The 19206-nt window shown below is 48.7% G+C and overlaps 1 protein-coding gene across 1 annotated transcript; it reads left to right on the top strand.

Moving 5' to 3' along the window:
- Window positions 1-920: 920 nt before the first annotated feature.
- LOC121842428 (WD repeat domain phosphoinositide-interacting protein 1-like) lies at window positions 921-6717 on the top strand (the record flags this gene model as incomplete). The annotated part of the gene is given in 6 exon segments (XM_042312419.1): window positions 921-1028; window positions 3479-3557; window positions 3951-4036; window positions 4513-4620; window positions 5806-5945; window positions 6306-6717. Coding segments are annotated over 6 exon segments (646 nt in total), but the record flags the coding sequence as incomplete, so codon positions are not given.
- Window positions 6718-19206: the final 12489 nt, after the last annotated feature.

Genomic DNA, 19206 nt, shown 5'->3' with positions numbered 1-19206 from the left:
CTCTCATTATGACAGACTGAAGACAGGTTTATAATGACACATCTCTCATTATGACAGACTGAAGACAGGTTTATAATGACACATCTCTCATTATGACAGACTGAAGACAGGTTTATAATGACACATCTCTCATTATGACAGACTGAAGACAGGTTTATAATGACACATCTCTCATTATGACAGACTGAAGACAGGTTTATAATGACACATCTCTCATTATGACAGACTGAAGACAGGTTTATAATGACACATCTCTCATTATGACAGACTGAAGACGGGGTAATAATGACACATCTCTCATTATGACAGACTGAAGACAGGTTTATAATGACACATCTCTCATTATGACAGACTGAAGACGGGGACACATCTCTCATTATAATGACACATTTATAATGACTCTCATTATGACAGACTGAAGACAGGTTTATAATGACACATCTCTCATTATGACAGACTGAAGACAGGTTTATAATGACACATCTCTCATTATGACAGACTGAAGACAGGTTTATAATGACAGACAGACTGAAGACAGGTTTATAATGACACGTCTCTCATTATGACAGACTGAAGACAGGTTTATAATGACACATCTCTCATTATGACAGACTGAAGACGGGGTAATAATGACACATCTCTCATTATGACAGACTGAAGACAGGTTTATAATGACACATCTCTCATTATGACATTAGAACAGACTGAAGGCAGGTTTATAATGACACATCTCTCATTATGACAGTGTGTGATAGAACAGGCAAAGGAATGGCCAGCTGAAATGTTTCAAATGCTTCTTTCATAGCTAGATAACGTAATTTGTGTAATTAAGTTCTCACTAACAGTATGAGTGTAGAAGAGACTTATAATAACTTCCTGTGTGTGTGTGTGTGTGTGTGTGTGTCTCTCTCTCTCTGCAGGTACGTCAATATCAGTTCCCTGTCCTTCAGTCCTGACGCCCAGTTCCTCTGTGCCTCCAGCAACACTGAGACCGTACACATCTTCAAACTAGAACAGCACGGACCCAGGTTTACACACACACACACACACACACACACACACACACACACACACACACACACACACACACACACACACACACAGAAGGAGTCATCCACAACCTGGCAAGCCTACATACATCTCTCTCTATCCCCCCTCTCTTACACACTCTTTCTCTCTCCCTGTCTCTCTCTGTGTATCTCCCTGTCTCTCTAACTGTCTCTCTCTGTGTATCTCCCTGTCTCTCTCTGTGTATCTCCCTGTCTCTCTCTGTGTATCTCCCTGTCTCTCTCTGTGTATCTCCCTGTCTCTCTCTGTGTATCTCCCTGTCTCTCTCTGTGTATCTCCCTGTCTCTCTCTGTGTATCTCCCTGTCTCTCTCTGTGTATCTCCCTGTCTCTCTCTGTGTCTCTCCCTGTCTCTCTCTGTGTATCTCCCTGTCTCTCTCTGTGTATCTCCCTGTCTCTCTCTGTGTCTCTCCCTGTCTCTCTAACTGTCTCTCTCTGTGTATCTCCCTGTCTCTCTAACTGTCTCTCTCTGTGTATCTCCCTGTCTATCTCTGTGTATCTCCCTGTCTCTCTCTGTGTTTCTCCCTGTCTCTCTCTGTCTCTCTAACTGTCTCTCGCTGTGTATCTCCCTGTCTCTCTAACTGTCTCTCTCTGTGTATCTCCCTGTCTCTCTCTGTGTATCTCCCTGTCTCTCTAACTGTCTCTCTCTGTGTTTCTCCCTGTCTCTCTAACTGTCTCTCTCTGTGTATCTCCCTGTCTCTCTCTGTGTATCTCCCTGTCTCTCTCTGTGTATCTCCCTGTCTCTCTCTGTGTATCTCCCTGTCTCTCTCTGTGTCTCTCCCTGTCTCTCTCTGTGTATCTCCCTGTCTCTCTCTGTGTCTCTCCCTGTCTCTCTAACTGTATCTCCCTGTCTCTCTAACTGTATCTCCCTGTGTATCTAACTGTCTCTCGCTGTGTATCTCCCTGTCTCTCTCTGTGTATCTCCCTGTCTCTCTAACTGTCTCTCCCTGTCTCTCTAACTGTCTCTCCCTGTGCATCTAACTGTCTCTCTCTGTGTATCTCCCTGTCTCTCTAACTGTCTCTCTCTGTGTATCTCCCTGTCTCTCTAACTGTCTCTCTCTGTGTATCTCCCTGTCTCTTTCTGTGTATCTCCCTGTCTCTCTCTGTGTATCTCCCTGTCTCTCTCTGTCTCTCTAACTGTCTCTCTCTGTGTATCTCCCTGTCTCTCTCTGTGTATCTCCTGTCTCTCTCTGTGTCTCTCCCTGTCTCTCTAACTGTATCTCCCTGTCTCTCTAACTGTATCTCCCTGTGTATCTAACTGTCTCTCGCTGTGTATCTCCCTGTCTCTCTCTGTGTATCTCCCTGTCTCTCTAACTGTCTCTCCCTGTGTATCTAACTGTCTCTCTCTGTGTATCTCCCTGTCTCTCTAACTGTCTCTCTCTGTGTATCTCCCTGTCTCTCTAACTGTCTCTCTCTGTGTATCTCCCTGTCTCTTTCTGTGTATCTCCCTGTCTCTCTCTGTGTATCTCCCTGTCTCTCTCTGTCTCTCTAACTGTCTCTCTCTGTGTATCTCCCTGTCTCTCTCTGTGTATCTCCCTGTCTCTCTCTGTGTATCTCCCTGTCTCTCTCTGTGTATCTCCCTGTCTCTCTAACTGTCTCTCTCTGTGTATCTCCCTGTCTCTCTCTGTGTATCTCCCTGTCTCTCTCTGTGTATCTCCCTGTCTCTCTCTGTGTATCTCCCTGTCTCTCTAACTGTCTCTCTCTGTGTATCTCCCTGTCTCTTTCTGTGTATCTCCCTGTCTCTCTCTGTGTATCTCCCTGTCTCTCTCTGTCTCTCTAACTGTCTCTCTCTGTGTATCTCCCTGTCTCTCTCTGTGTATCTCCCTGTCTCTCTCTGTGTCTCTCCCTGTCTCTCTAACTGTATCTCCCTGTCTCTCTAACTGTATCTCCCTGTGTATCTAACTGTCTCTCGCTGTGTATCTCCCTGTCTCTCTCTGTGTATCTCCCTGTCTCTCTAACTGTCTCTCCCTGTCTCTCTAACTGTCTCTCCCTGTGCATCTAACTGTCTCTCTCTGTGTATCTCCCTGTCTCTCTCTGTGTATCTCCCTGTCTCTCTAACTGTCTCTCTCTGTGTATCTCCCTGTCTCTCTCTGTGTATCTCCCTGTCTCTCTCTGTGTATCTCCCTGTCTCTCTAACTGTCTCTCTCTGTGTATCTCCCTGTCTCTCTCTGTGTATCTCCCTGTCTCTCTCTCCCTGTCTCTCTCTGTGTATCTCCCTGTCTCTCTAACTGTCTCTCTCTGTGTATCTCCCTGTCTCTCTCTGTGTATCTCCCTGTCTCTCTCTGTGTATCTCCCTGTCTCTCTCTGTGTATCTCCCTGTCTCTCTCCCGGTCTCTCTCTGTGTATCTCCCTGTCTCTCGCTGTGTCTCTCCCTGTCTCTCTCTGTGTCTCTCCCTGTCTCTCTCTGTGTAGTGGAGAGGAGGAGTGTCCTACCTGGGGATCCTACGTAGGGAAGATGTTCTCTGCAGCCAGCAGCTACCTCCCAGCCCAGGTGTCTTGTCTTATTGGCCTTTTCTCTCTTGTTCCCTGCATGTTTATATATTATGCTTCTTCTTATTCAATACTATTTGTTTACTCGCTGTACTGAGAGGAGATCTTGTAAGTAGCATGACATTGTACTGTATACACTAGGCTGTATCCTATCATGGGGCGGCAGGGTAGCCTAGTGGTTAGAGCGTTGGACTAGTAACCGAAAGGTTGCAAGTTCATATCCCCGAGCTGACAAGGTACAAATCTGTCGTTCTGCCCCTGAACAAGGCAGTTAACCCACTGTTCCTAGGCCGTCATTGAAAATAAGAATTTGTTCTTAACTGACTTGCCTAGTTAAATTAAGGTAAAATAAAAAAAATAAAAAATATGACTGTAAACTTTGATTGCATTTGAGGTGTCTGGTGTGATGAGTCAGGAAAGAGCCTTCGCCACTGTACGCCTCCTAGTGGCCGGGCAGAGGAACGTCTGTACCCTCGCCACGTGAGTTTCCCTGTCTGTGTATTTTTGTGTTTAGGGATTGTGGGTGTATGGTGTGTGTGTACTGTATAGGGAGTTGGTGTGTTTTTTTTTGTCTCCGTAGGTTTTGGTCTATTTGTTATACACAGTAGTACACAGTGGTAGACAGTAGTACACAGTAGTAGACAGTAGTAGACAGTAGTAGACTGTAGTAGACTGTAGTACACAGTAATACACAGTAATAGACTGTAGTACACAGTAGTAGACTGTAGTACACAGTAGTAGACAGTAGTAGACTGTAGTAGACTGTAGTAGACAGTAGTACACAGTAATACACAGTAGTGGACAGTAGTAGACTGAATTACACAGTTTAAAAGACTATATCGTAGATCATCCTGACCTGATCCTAGAGTGATGGCCATAAATGATAGTGTTGTCTGTCCTGTTCCACTGGGTGTGAGGGTGTCATGGCTGGCTGTGTCCCTGTGTCTGTCTGTCAGGATCCAGAAGCTTCCTCGTCTGCTGGTGGCCTCCTCTGACGGACAGCTGTTCATCTATAACGTCGACCCTCAGGATGGAGGAGAGTGCGTCCTGGCTCAGAAACACAGGTGAGAGGTCATCTCAGGTCAGAGGTCAATCGAGGTCATCTCAGGTCAGAGGCCAATCAAGATCAGAAGCCTTTACAGCTGCTTTGCTAATCAAACAAACTGCTGAAAGTGACATCTGGAAAACCGTAATCTGCAACTTATTCAATATCAGACCTAGTATTTATGATGTCATCTGCAACTTATTCAATACCAGACCTAGTATTTATGATGTCATCTGGAACTTATTCAATACCAGACCTAGTATTTATGATGTCATCTGCAACTTATTCAATACCAGACCTAGTATTTATGATGTCATCTGGAACTTATTCAATACCAGACCTAGTATTTATGATGTCATCTGCAACTTATTCAATACCAGACCTAGTATTTATGATGTCATCTGGAACTTATTCAATACCAGACCTAGTATTTATGATGTCATCTGCAACTTATTCAATACCAGACCTAGTATTTATGATGTCATCTGGAACTTATTCAATACCAGACCTAGTATTTATGATGTCATCTGCAACTTATTCAATACCAGACCTAGTATTTATGATGTCATCTGCAACTTATTCAATACCAGACCTAGTATTTATGATGTCATCTGCAACTTATTCAATACCAGACCTAGTATTTATGATGTCATCTGGAACTTATTCAATACCAGACCTAGTATTTATGATGTCATCTGCAACTTATTCAATACCAGACCTAGTATTTATGATGTCATCTGCAACTTATTCAATACCAGACCTAGTATTTATGATGTCATCTGTCAATCCAGACCTAGTATTTATGATGTCATCTGGAACTTATTCAATACCAGACCTAGTATTTATGATGTCATCTGCAACTTATTCAATACCAGACCTAGTATTTATGCTTTATTGCCAGGGGAAACATATATTTACATTGCCAAAGCAAGTGAAATAGATAATAAAAAAGCTAAATAAACAATAAAAATGTGCAGTAAACATTACACTCACAAGTTTCAAAGGAATAAAGACGTTTCAAATGTCATATTATATATATATACAGTGTTGTAACGATGTACAAATGGTTAAAGTACAAATGGGAAAATAAATAAACAGAAATATAGGTTGTATTTACAATGGTGTTTGTTCTTCACTGGTTGTCCTTGTGGCAACAGCTCACAAATCTATCTGATCTATCTGATTCTCTCTCTCTCTCTCTCAGATTGTTTGGTGAGGATGAGGACAAGGAGGAAGGGGTGGAGTCAGAAGGGTCAGAGGTCACGGTGCCCGTCCAGGCATGTCCATCATACGCCGCCACTGTTGCCATACCAGCCACCGGTCCAGTCACTACCACGCTCACAGGTGTGTGTGTGTGTGTGTGTGTGTGTGTGTGTGTGTGTGTGTGTGTGTGTGTGTGTGTGTGTGTGTGTGTGTGTGTGTGAGAGAGCGATTGTGTGAGAGAGAGGAAGACAGAGAGAAAAAGAGATATGTGTTGTATCTGAAAGGGTGTGTCTGTGTGTGTGTGTGTGTGTGTGTGTGTGTGTGTGTGTGTATCTGAAAGTGTGTGTGTGTGTGTGTGTGTGTGAGAGAGAGAGATTGTGTGAGAGACTGAGGAAGACAGAGAGAAAGAGAGATGTGTGTTGTATCTGAAAGTGTGTGTGTGTGTGTGTGTGTGTGTATATATAACTTTACCTGTAACCCCTCTCCTCCTCTCCTCCCCAGGTTACTCTGAGGATGGTGGGGCTAAGAAGGGAGAGGTGATCCCAGAACATGAGTTTGCTGCTGGTCCCGTCTGTCTGGATGATGAGAACGAGTTTCCTCCAGTGAGCAACCAGCAACTCTGCTAGCCTGGTCCTATACAGAAACAGTAGTCATGCTAACTCTGCTAGCCTGGTCCTATACAGAAACAGTAGTCATGCTAACTCTCCTAGCCTGGTCCTATACAGAAACAGTAGTCATGCTAACTCTCCTAGCCTGGTCCTATACAGAAACAGTAGTCATGCTAACTCTCCTAGCCTGGTCCTATACAGAAACAGTAGTCATGCTAACTCTCCTAGCCTGGTCCTATACAGAAACAGTAGTCATGCTAACTCTCCTAGCCTGGTCCTATACAGAAACAGTAGTCATGCTAACTCTCCTGGTCCTAGCCTGGTCCTAGCCTGGTCCTATACAGAAACAGTAGTCATGCTAACTCTCCTAGCCTGGTCCTATACAGAAACAGTAGTCATGCTAACTCTCCTAGCCTGGTCCTATACAGAAACAGTAGTCATGCTAACTCTCCTAGCCTGGTCCTATACAGAGACAGTAGTCATGCTAACTCTCCTAGCCTGGTCCTATACAGAAACAGTAGTCATGCTAACTCTCCTAGCCTGGTCCTATACAGAAACAGTAGTCATGCTAACTCTCCTAGCCTGGTCCTATACAGAAACAGTAGTCATGCTAACTCTCCTAGCCTGGTCCTATACAGAGACAGTAGTCATGCTAACTCTCCTAGCCTGGTCCTATACAGAGACAGTAGTCATGCTAACTCTCCTAGCCTGGTCCTATACAGAGACAGTAGTCATGCTAACTCTCCTAGCCTGGTCCTATACAGAAACAGTAGCCTGGCTAGCTAGCCAGAGACTGAGAGAAGCAGAGTTTGGCCAAAGCGAGACATTTCAACCTGTAAAAACATTAGACAAAGGGAAAGGGTGCAACTCTACCCTACTGCCTTCATAAACTACAGGACAGCTCCTCAATCGTGGTGAGCAGCAGTAGTGCTTCTGGGATACTGAGTCTGGAAGTCCATCAGTAGGATCAGAGGAGCACATGTAAAGAGTTGACCGTACTGTCTTTATATTCCACTCAGGTGCTAGCCGGGTCCCATACCCTCCTACACACTAGTCCACTTCCCTAACCCCTACAAACTAGTCCCCTTCCTTAACCGCTACCCTCCTGCAGACTAGTCCCCTTCCTTAACCCCTACCCTACTACAAACTAGTCCCCTTCCTTAACCCCTACCCTCCTGCAGACTAGTCCCTTCCTTAACCCCTACCCTACTACAAACTAGTCCCCTTCCTTAACCCCTAACCTCCCACAAACTAGTCCCCTTCCTTAACCCCTAACCTCCCACAAACTAGTCCCCTTCCTTAACCCCTGCCCTCCTACACACTAGTCCACTTCCCTAACCCCTACAAACTAGTCCCCTTCCTTAACCCCTACCCTCCTGCAGACTAGTCCCCTTCCTTAACCCCTACCCTACTACAAACTAGTCCCCTTCCTTAACCCCTAACCTCCCACAAACTAGTCCCCTTCCTTAACCCCTAACCTCCCACAAACTAGTCCCCTTCCTTAACCCCTACCCTCCCACAAACTAGTCCCCTTCCTTAACCCCTACCCTACTACAAACTAGTCCCCTTCCTTAACCCCCTACCCTACAACAAACTAGTCCCCTTCCTTAACCCCTACCCTCCCACAAACTAGTCCCCTTCCTTAACCCCTACAACAAACTAGTCCCCTTCCTTAACCCCTACCCTCCCACAAACTAGTCCCCTTCCTTAACCCCTACCCTACTACAAACTAGTCCCCTTCCTTAACCCCTACAACAAACTAGTCCCCTTCCTTAACCCCTACCCTACCCTACAACAAACTAGTCCCCTTCCTTAACCCTCTACCCTACTACAAACTAGTCCCCTTCCTTAACCCATACCCTACTACAAACTAGTCCCCTTCCTTAACCCCTACCCTACAACAAACTAGTCCCCTTCCTTAACCCCTACCCTCCCACAAACTAGTCCCCTTCCTTAACCCCTACCCTCCCACAAACTAGTCCCCTTCCTTAACCCCTGCCCTACTACACACTAGTCCCCTTCCCTCCTGCAGACTAGTCCTTCCCTACCCCTACTCTCCTACAAACTAGTCCCCTTCCCTACTCCCTACTCTCCTACAAACTAGTCCCCTTCCTTAACCCCTACCCTCCCACAGACTAGTCCCCTTCCTTAACCCCTACCCTACTACACACTAGTCCCCTTCCTTAACCCCTACCCTCCTACACACTAGTCCCCTTCCTTAACCCCTACCCTCCTACAAACTAGTCCCCTTCCTTAACCCCTACCCTCCCACAAACTAGTCCCCTTCCTTAACCCCCTACCCTCCTACAAACTAGTCCCCTTCCTTAACCCCTACCCTCCCACAAACTAGTCCCCTTCCTTAACCCCTACCCTCCTACAAACTAGTCCCCTTCCTCAAACTAGTCCCCTTCCTCAAACTAGTTCCCTTCCTCAAACTAGTCCCCTTCCTTAACCCCTACCCTCCCACAAACTAGTCCCCTTCCTTAACCCCTACCCTCCTACAAACTAGTCCCCTTCCTTAACCCCTACCCTCCTACACACTAGTCCCCTTCCTTAACCCCTACCCTCCCACAAACTATTCCCCTTCCTTAACCCTACCCTCCTACAAACTAGTCCCCTTCCTCAAACTAGTCCCCTTCCTCAAACTAGTCCCCTTCCTCAAACTAGTCCCCTTCCTTAACCCCTACCCTCCCACAAACTAGTCCCCTTCCTCAAACTAGTCCCCTTCCTCAAACTAGTCCCCTTCCTCAAACTAGTCCCCTTCCTTAACCCCTACCCTCCCACAAACTAGTCCCCTTCCTTAACCCCTACCCTCCTACAAACTAGTCCCCTTCCTTAACCCCTACCCTCCTACAAACTAGTCCCCTTCCTTAACCCCTACCCTCCTACAAACTAGTCCCCTTCCTTAACCCCTACCCTCCTACAAACTAGTCCCCTTCCTTAACCCCTACCCTCCTACAAACTAGTCCCCTTCCTTAACCCCTACCTCCTACAAACTAGTCCCCTTCCTTAACCCCTACCCTCCTACAAACTAGTCCCCTTCCTTAACCCCTACCCTCCCACAAACTAGTCCCCTTCCTTAACCCCTACCCTCCTACAAACTAGTCCCCTTCCTCAAACTAGTCCCCTTCCTTAACCCCTACCCTCCTAATCAAATCAAATCAAATCAAATCAAATTTTATTTGTCACATACACATGGTTAGCAGATGTTAATGCGAGTGTAGCGAAATGCTTGTGCTTCTAGTTCCGACAATGCAGTAATAACGAGCAAGTAATCTAACTAACAATTCCAAAAAAACTACTGTCATACACAGTGTAAGGGGATAAAGAATATGTACATAAGGATATATGAATGAGTGATGGTACAGAGCAGCATAGGCTAGATACAGTAGATGATATCGAGTACAGTATATACATATGAGATAAGTATGTAAACCAAGTGGCATAGTTAAAGTGGCTAGTGATACATGTATTACATAAGGATGCAGTCGATGATATAGAGTACAGTATCAACGTATGCATATGAGATGAACAATGTAGGGTGAGTAACATTATATAAGGTAGCATTGTTTAAAGTGGCTAGTGATATATTTACATCATTTCCCATCGATTCCCATGATTAAAGTGGCTGGAGTAGAGTCAGTGTCATTGACAGTGTGTTGGCAGTAGCCACTCAATGTTAGTGTTGGCTGTTTAACAGTCTGATGGCCTTGAGATAGAAGCTGTTTTCCAGTCTCTCGGTCCCAGCTTTGATGCACCTGTACTGACCTCGCCTTCTGGATGGCAGCGGGGTGAACAGGCAGTGGCTCGGGTGGTTGATGTCCTTGATGATCTTTATGGCCTTCCTGTAGCATCGGGTGGTGTAGGTGTCCTGGAGGGCAGGTAGTTTGCCCCGGTGATGCGTTGTGCAGACCTCACTACCCTCTGGAGAGCCTTACGGTTGAGGGCGGTGCAGTTGCCATACCAGGCGGTGATACAGCCCGCCAGGATGCTCTCGATTGTGCATCTGTAGAAGTTTGTGAGTGCTTTTGGTGACAAGCCGAATTTCTTCAGCCTCCTGAGGTTGAAGAGGCGCTGCTGCGCCTTCCTCACGATGCTGTCTGTGTGAGTGGACCAATTCAGTTTGTCTGTGATGTGTATGCCGAGGAACTTAAAACTTGCTACCCTCTCCACTACTGTTCCATCGATGTGGATGGGGGTGTTCCCTCTGCTGTTTCCTGAAGTCCACAATCATCTCCTTAGTTTTGTTGACGTTGAGTGTGAGGTTTACTTCCGGCGCCGACAGAGATGGCCGCCTCGCCCTTCCTACAAACTAGTCCCCTTCCTCAAACTAGTCCCCTTCCTTAACCCCTACCCTCCCAGACTAGTCCTTCCTTAACCCCTACCCTCCCAGACTAGTCCCCTTCCTTAACCCCTACCCTCCTACAAACTAGTCCCCTTCCTTAACCCCTACCCTCCTACAAACTAGTCCCTTCCTTAACCCTACCCTCCTACAAACTAGTCCCCTTCCCTATCCCCTACCCTCCTACAAACTAGTCCCCTTCCTCAAACTAGTCCCCTTCCCTATCCCCTACCCTCCTACAAACTAGTCCCTTCCTCAAACTAGTCCCCTTCCCTATCCCCTACCCTCCTACAAACTAGTCCCTTCCTCAAACTAGTCCCTTCCTATCCCCTACCCTCCTACAAACTAGTCCCCTTCCTCACACTAGTCCCCTTCCCTATCCCCTACCCTCCTACAAACTAGTCCCCTTCCTCAAACTAGTCCCCTTCCCTATCCCCTACCCTCCTACAAACTAGTCCTTCCTCAAACTAGTCCCCTTCCTATCCCCTACCCTCCTACAAACTAGTCCTTCCTCAAACTAGTCCTTCCTATCCCTACCCTCCTACAAACTAGTCCTTCCTCAAACTAGTCCCCTTCCTTAACCCCTACCCTCCCAGACTAGTCCCTTCCTTAACCCCTACCCTCCTACACACTAGTCCCCTTCCTTAACCCCTGCCCTCCTACACACTAGTCCCTTCCTTAACCCCTGCCCTCCTACAAACTAGTCCCCTTCCTCAAACTAATCCCCTTCCTTAACCCCTACCCTCCTACACACTAGTCCTTCCTTAACCCCTACCCTCCCTACAAACTAGTCCCCTTCCTCAAACTAGTCCCCTTCCTTAACCCCTACCCTCCTACACACTAGTCCTTCCTTAACCCCTACCCTACCACACACTAGTCCCCTTCCTCAAACTAGTCCTTCCTCAAACTAGTCCCACTTCCTTAACCCCTACCCTCCTACACACTAGTCCCCTTCCTTAACCCCTACCCTCCTACACACTAGTCCTTCCTTAACCCCTACCCTCCTACACACTAGTCCTTCCTTAACCCCTACCCTCCTACAAACTAGTCCCCTTCCTTAACCCCTACCCTCCTACACACTAGTCCCCTTCCTTAACCCCTACCCTCCTACACACTAGTCCCATTCCTTAACCCCTACCCTCCTACACACTAGTCCCCTTCCTTAACCCCTACCCTCCTACACACTAGTCCCCTTCCTTAACCCCTACCCTCCTACACACTAGTCCCCTTCCTTAACCCCTACCCTCCTACACACTAGTCCCCTTCCTTAACCCCTACCCTCCTACACACTAGTCCCCTTCCTTAACCCCTACCCTCCTACACACTAGTCCTTCCTTAACCCCTACCCTCCTACACACTAGTCCTTCCTTAACCCCTACCCTCCTACACACTAGTCCCCTTCCTTAACCCCTACCCTCCTACAAACTAGTCCCCTTCCTTAACCCCTGCCCTCCTACACACTGGTCCCCTTCCTTAACCCCTGCCCTCCTACACTAGTCCTTCCTTAACCCCTGCCCTCCTACACACTGGTCCTTCCTTAACCCCTACCCTCCTACACACTAGTCCTTCCTTAACCCCTACCCTCCTACACACTAGTCCCCTTCCTTAACCCCTACCCTCCTACACTAGTCCTTCCTTAACCCCTACCCTCCTACACACTGGTCCCCTTCCTTAACCCCTACCCTCCTACACACTAGTCCCCTTCCTTAACCCCTACCCTCCTACACACTAGTCCCCTTCCTTAACCCCTACCCTCCTACACACTAGTCCCCTTCCTTAACCCCTACCCTCCTACACACTAGTCCCCTTCCTTAACCCCTACCCTCCTACACACTAGTCCCCTTCCTTAACCCCTACCCTCCTACACACTAGTCCCTTCCTTAACCCCTGCCCTCCTACACACTAGTCCTTCCTTAACCCCTGCCCTCCTACACACTAGTCCTTCCTTAACCCCTGCCCTCCTACACACTGGTCCCCTTCCTTAACCCCTACCCTCCTACACACTAGTCCCCTTCCTTAACCCCTACCCTCCTACACACTAGTCCTTCCTTAACCCCTGCCCTCCTACACACTGGTCCTTCCTTAACCCCTGCCCTCCTACACACTGGTCCTTCCTTAACCCCTGCCCTCCTACACACTGGTCCTTCCTTAACCCCTACCCTCCTACACACTGGTCCTTCCTTAACCCCTACCCTCCTACACACTAGTCCCCTTCCTTAACCCCTACCCTCCTACACACTAGTCCCCTTCCTTAACCCCTACCCTCCTACACACTAGTCCCCTTCCTTAACCCCTACCCTCCTACACACTAGTCCCCTTCCTTAACCCCTACCCTCCTACACACTAGTCCCCTTCCTTAACCCCTACCCTCCTACACACTAGTCCTTCCTTAACCCCTGCCCTCCTACACACTAGTCCTTCCTTAACCCCTACCCTCCTACACACTAGTCCCTTCCTTAACCCCTGCCCTCCTACACACTGGTCCCCTTCCTTAACCCCTGCCCTCCTACACACTAGTCCTTCCTTAACCCCTACCCTCCTACACACTAGTCCTTCCTTAACCCCTACCCTCCTACACACTAGTCCTTCCTTAACCCTACCCTCCTACACACTAGTCCCCTTCCTTAACCCCCTACCCTCCTACACACTAGTCCCCTTCCTTAACCCCTACCCTCCTACCCTCCCTACCCTCCTACACTAGTCCTTCCTTAACCCCTACCCTCCTACACACTAGTCCCCTTCCTTAACCCCTACCCTCCTACACACTGGTCCCCTTCCTTAACCCCTACCCTCCTACACACTAGTCCCCTTCCTTAACCCCCTACCCTCCTACACACTAGTCCCTTCCTTAACCCCTACCCTCCTACACACTAGTCCCCTTCCTCAACCCCTACCCTCCTACACACTAGTCCTTCCTCAACCCCTACCCTCCTACACACTAGTCCCCTTCCTCAACCCCTACCCTCCTACACACTAGTCCCCTTCCCTCAACCCCTACCCTCCTACACACTGGTCCCCTTCCTCAACCCCTACCCTCCTACACACTAGTCCCCTTCCTTAACCCCTACCCTCCTACACACTAGTCCCCTTCCTTAACCCCTACCCTCCTACACACTGGTCCCTTCCTTAACCCCTACCCTCCTACAAACTAGTCCTTCCTTAACCCCTGCCCTCCTACAAACTAGTCCTTCCTTAACCCCTGCCCTACTACAAACTGGTCCTTCCTTAACCCCTGCCCTCCAACAAACTAGTCCTTCCTTAACCCCTACCCTCCCACAAACTAGTCCCCTTCCTTAACCCCTACCCTCCCCTGACTAGTCCCCTTCCTTAACCCCTACCCTACTACACACTAGTCCTTCCCCTCCTGCAGACTAGTCCCTTCCCTACCCCTACTCTCCTACAAACTAGTCCCCTTCCCTACCCCCTACTCTCCTACAAACTAGTCCTTCCTTAACCCCTACCCTCCCACAGACTAGTCCCCTTCCTTAACCCCTACCCTACTACACACTAGTCCCCTTCCTTAACCCCTGCCCTCCTACACACTGGTCCCCTTCCTTAACCCCTGCCCTCCTACAAACTAGTCCCATTCCTTAACCCCTGCCCTCCCACAAACTAGTCCTTCCTTAACCCCTGCCCTCCTACAAACTAGTCCTTCCTTAACCCCTACCCTCCCACAAACTAGTCCCTTCCTTAACCCCTACCCTCCTACAAACTGGTCCTTCCTCAAACTAGTCCCTTCCTCAAACTAGTTCCTTCCTCAAACTAGTCCCCTTCCTTAACCCCTACCCTCCCACAAACTAGTCCCCTTCCTTAACCCCTACCCTCCTGAAACTAGTCCCCTTCCTTAACCCCTACCCTCCTACACACTAGTCCTTCCTTAACCCCTACCCTCCCCACAAACTATTCCCCTTCCTTAACCCCTGCCCTCCTACAAACTGGTCCTTCCTCAAACTAGTCCTTCCTCAAACTAGTCCTTCCTCAAACTAGTCCTTCCTTAACCCCTACCCTCCACAAACTGGTCCCCTTCCTCAAACTAGTCCCCTTCCTCAAACTAGTCCCCTTCCTCAAACTAGTCCCCTTCCTTAACCCCTACCCTCCCACAAACTAGTCCCCTTCCTTAACCCCTACCCTCCTACAAACTAGTCCCCTTCCTTAACCCCTACCCTCCTACAAACTAGTCCCCTTCCTTAACCCCTACCCTCCTACAAACTAGTCCTTCCTTAACCCCTGCCCTCCTACAAACTAGTCCCTTCCTTAACCCCTACCCTCCTACAAACTAGTCCTTCCTTAACCCCTGCCCTCCTACACACTGGTCCCCTTCCTAACCCCTGCCCTCCTACAAACTAGTCCCATTCCTTAACCCCTGCCCTCCTGCAAACTGGTCCCTTCCCCCCCTACCCTCCTACAAACTAGTCCCCTTCCTTAACCCCTACCCTCCCACAAACTAGTCCCCTTCCTTAACCCCTACCCTCCTACAAACTAGTCCCCTTCCTCAAACTAGTCCCCTTCCTCAAACTAGTTCCTTCCTCAAACTAGTCCTTCCTTAACCCCTACCCTCCCCTTCAAACTAGTCCCCTTCCTTAACCCCTACCCTCCCACAAACTAGTCCCTTCCTTAACCCCTACCCTCCTACACACTAGTCCCCTTCCTTAACCCCTACCCTCCCACAAACTATTCCCCTTCCTTAACCCCTACCCTCCTACAAACTAGTCCTTCCTCAAACTAGTCCCTTCCTCAAACTAGTCCCTTCCTCAAACTAGTCCCCTTCCTTAACCCCTACCCTCCACAAACTAGTCCCTTCCTCAAACTAGTCCCTTCCTCAAACTAGTCCCCTTCCTCAAACTAGTCCTTCCTTAACCCCTACCCTCCCACAAACTAGTCCCCTTCCTTAACCCCTGCCCTCCTACAAACTAGTCCCTTCCTTAACCCCTACCCTCCTACAAACTAGTCCCCTTCCTTAACCCCTACCCTCCTACAAACTGGTCCTTCCTTAACCCCTACCCTCCTACAAACTAGTCCTTCCTTAACCCTACCCTCCTACAAACTGGTCCTTCCTTAACCCCTACCCTCCTACAAACTGGTCCCCTTCCTTAACCCCTACCCTCCTACAAACTGGTCCCTTCCTTAACCCCTACCCTCCCACAAACTGGTCCTTCCTTAACCCCTACCCTCCTACAAACTAGTCCCTTCCTCAAACTAGTCCTTCCTTAACCCCTACCCTCCTAATCAAATCAAATCAAATCAAATCAAATCAAATTTTATTTGTCACATACACATGGTTAGCAGATGTTAATGCGAGTGTAGCGAAATGCTTGTGCTTCTAGTTCCGACAATGCAGTAATAACGAGCAAGTAATCTAACTAACAATTCCAAAAAAACTACTGTCATACACAGTGTAAGGGGATAAAGAATATGTACATAAGGATATATGAATGAGTGATGGTACAGAGCAGCATAGGCTAGATACAGTAGATGATATCGAGTACAGTATATACATATGAGATAAGTATGTAAACCAAGTGGCATAGTTAAAGTGGCTAGTGATACATGTATTACATAAGGATGCAGTCGATGATATAGAGTACAGTATCAACGTATGCATATGAGATGAACAATGTAGGGTGAGTAACATTATATAAGGTAGCATTGTTTAAAGTGGCTAGTGATATATTTACATCATTTCCCATCGATTCCCATGATTAAAGTGGCTGGAGTAGAGTCAGTGTCATTGACAGTGTGTTGGCAGTAGCCACTCAATGTTAGTGGTGGCTGTTTAACAGTCTGATGGCCTTGAGATAGAAGCTGTTTTCAGTCTCTCGGTCCCAGCTTTGATGCACCTGTACTGACCTCGCCTTCTGGATGGCAGCGGGTGAACAGGCAGTGGCTCGGGTGGTTGATGTCCTTGATGATCTTTATGGCCTTCCTGTAGCATCGGGTGGTGTAGGTGTCCTGGAGGGCAGGTAGTTTGCCCCCGGTGATGCGTTGTGCAGACCTCACTACCCTCTGGAGAGCCTTACGGTTGAGGGCGGTGCAGTTGCCATACCAGGCGGTGATACAGCCCGCCAGGATGCTCTCGATTGTGCATCTGTAGAAGTTTGTGAGTGCTTTGGTGACAAGCCGAATTTCTTCAGCCTCCTGAGGTTGAAGAGGCGCTGCTGCGCCTTCCTCACGATGCTGTCTGTGTGAGTGGACCAATTCAGTTTGTCTGTGATGTGTATGCCGAGGAACTTAAAACTTGCTACCCTCTCACTACTGTTCCATCGATGTGGATGGGGGGTGTTCCCTCTGCTGTTTCCTGAAGTCCACAATCATCTCCTTAGTTTTGTTGACGTTGAGTGTGAGGTTTACTTCCGGCGCCGACAGAGATGGCCGCCTCCTTCGCGCGTTCCTACAAACTAGTCCCCTTCCTCAAACTAGTCCTTCCTTAACCCCTACCCTCCCAGACTAGTCCCCTTCCTTAACCCCTACCCTCCCAGACTAGTCCCCTTCCTTAACCCCTACCCTCCTACAAACTAGTCCCTTAACCCCTACCCTCCTACCCCCCCTACCCTCCTACAAACTAGTCCCCTTCCCTATCCCTACCCCTCCTACAAACTAGTCCCTTCCTCAAACTAGTCCCTATCCCCTACCCTCCTACAAACTAGTCCCCTTCCTCAAACTAGTCCCTTCCCTATCCCCTACCCTCCTACAAACTAGTCCCTTCCTCAAACTAGTCCCCTTCCTATCCCTACCCTCCTACAAACTAGTCCCTTCCTCAAACTAGTCCCCTTCCTATCCCCTACCCTCCTACAAACTAGTCCCCTTCCTCAAACTAGTCCCTTCCCTATCCCTACCCTCCTACAAACTGGTCCCCTTCCTCAAACTAGTCCCTTCCTATCCCTACCCTCCTACAAACTAGTCCCCTTCCTCAAACTAGTCCTTCCTATCCCCTGCCCTCCTACAAACTAGTCCCCTTCCTCAAACTAGTCCCCTTCCTTCCCCTTCCCTATCCCCTTCCTTAACCCTCCTACCCTCCTAAACTAGTCCCCTTCCTTCCTCAAACTAGTCCTTCCTTAACCCCTACCCTCCTACAAACTAGTCCTTCCCAAACTTCCTTAACCCCTACCCTCCTACACACTAGTCCCTTCCTTAACCCCCTGTCCCTTCCTCAAACTAGTCCCTTCCTTAACCCCTACCCTCCTACACACTAGTCCCCTTCCTCAACCCCTAATCCCCTTCCTTCCTTAACCCCTACCCTCCTACACACTAGTCCCCTTCCTTAACCCCTACCCTCCTACAAACTAGTCCCCTTCCTCAAACTAGTCCCCTTCCTTAACCCCTACCCTCCTACACACTAGTCCCCTTCCTTAACCCCTACCCTACCACACACTAGTCCCCTTCCCCTTCCCCTACCCCTTCCTCACACTAGTCCCTTCCTTAACCCCCTACCCTCCTACACACTAGTCCTTCCTTAACCCCTACCCTCCTACACACTAGTCCCCTTCCCTACCCCTGCCCTCCTACACTGGTCCTTCCTTAACCCCCTACCCTCCTACACACTAGTCCCCTTCCTTAACCCCTACCCTCCTACACACTAGTCCCCTTCCTTAACCCCCTACCCTCCTACACACTAGTCCCCTTCCTAACCCCTACCCTCCTACACACTAGTCCCCTTCCTTAACCCCTACCCTCCTACACACTAGTCCCCTTCCTTAACCCCTACCCTCCTACACACTAGTCCCCTTCCTTAACCCCTACCCTCCTACACACTAGTCCCCTTCCTTAACCCCCTTCCTTACCCTCCTACACACTAGTCCCCTTCCTTAACCCCTACCCTCCACCCCTTCCTTGCCCCTCCTACACACTGGTCCCCTTCCTGCCCTCCTGCAACCCCTACCCTCCTACACACTAGTCCCCTCCTCCTTAACCCCTACCCTCCTACACACTAGTCCCCTTCCTTAACCCCCCTCCTACACACTAGTCCTCCTACACACTAGTCCCCTTCCTACCCTAACCCCTACCCTCCTACACACTAGTCCCTTCCTTAACCCCTACCCTCCTACACACTAGTCCTTCCTTAACCCCTACCCTCCTACACACTGGTCCTTCCTTAACCCCTACCCTCCCTGCACACTAGTCCCCTTCCTTAACCCTTCCTTACCCCTACCCTCCTACACACTAGTCCCCTTCCTAACCCCTGCCCTCCTACACACTAGTCCTTCCTAACCCCTACCCTCCTACACACTAGTCCTTCCTTCCTACACACTAGTCCCCTTCCTTAACCCCTACCCTCCTACACTAGTCCCCTCCTAACCCCTACCCTCCTGCACCTGAGTCCCCTCCTTAACCCCTACCCTCCTACACACTAGTCCCCTTCCTTAACCCCTACCCTCCTACACACTAGTCCCCTTCCTTAACCCTACCCTCCTACCCCCTTAACCCCTACCCTCCTACACACTAGTCCTTCCTTAAC

This window comes from Oncorhynchus tshawytscha, unplaced genomic scaffold, assembly GCF_018296145.1.
Source record: "Oncorhynchus tshawytscha isolate Ot180627B unplaced genomic scaffold, Otsh_v2.0 Un_contig_4770_pilon_pilon, whole genome shotgun sequence".
Classification (NCBI taxonomy): Eukaryota; Metazoa; Chordata; class Actinopteri; order Salmoniformes; family Salmonidae; genus Oncorhynchus; species Oncorhynchus tshawytscha.
The sequence above is the reverse complement of the archived record's forward strand: the minus strand, read 5'-3'. Positions and strand labels throughout refer to the sequence as shown.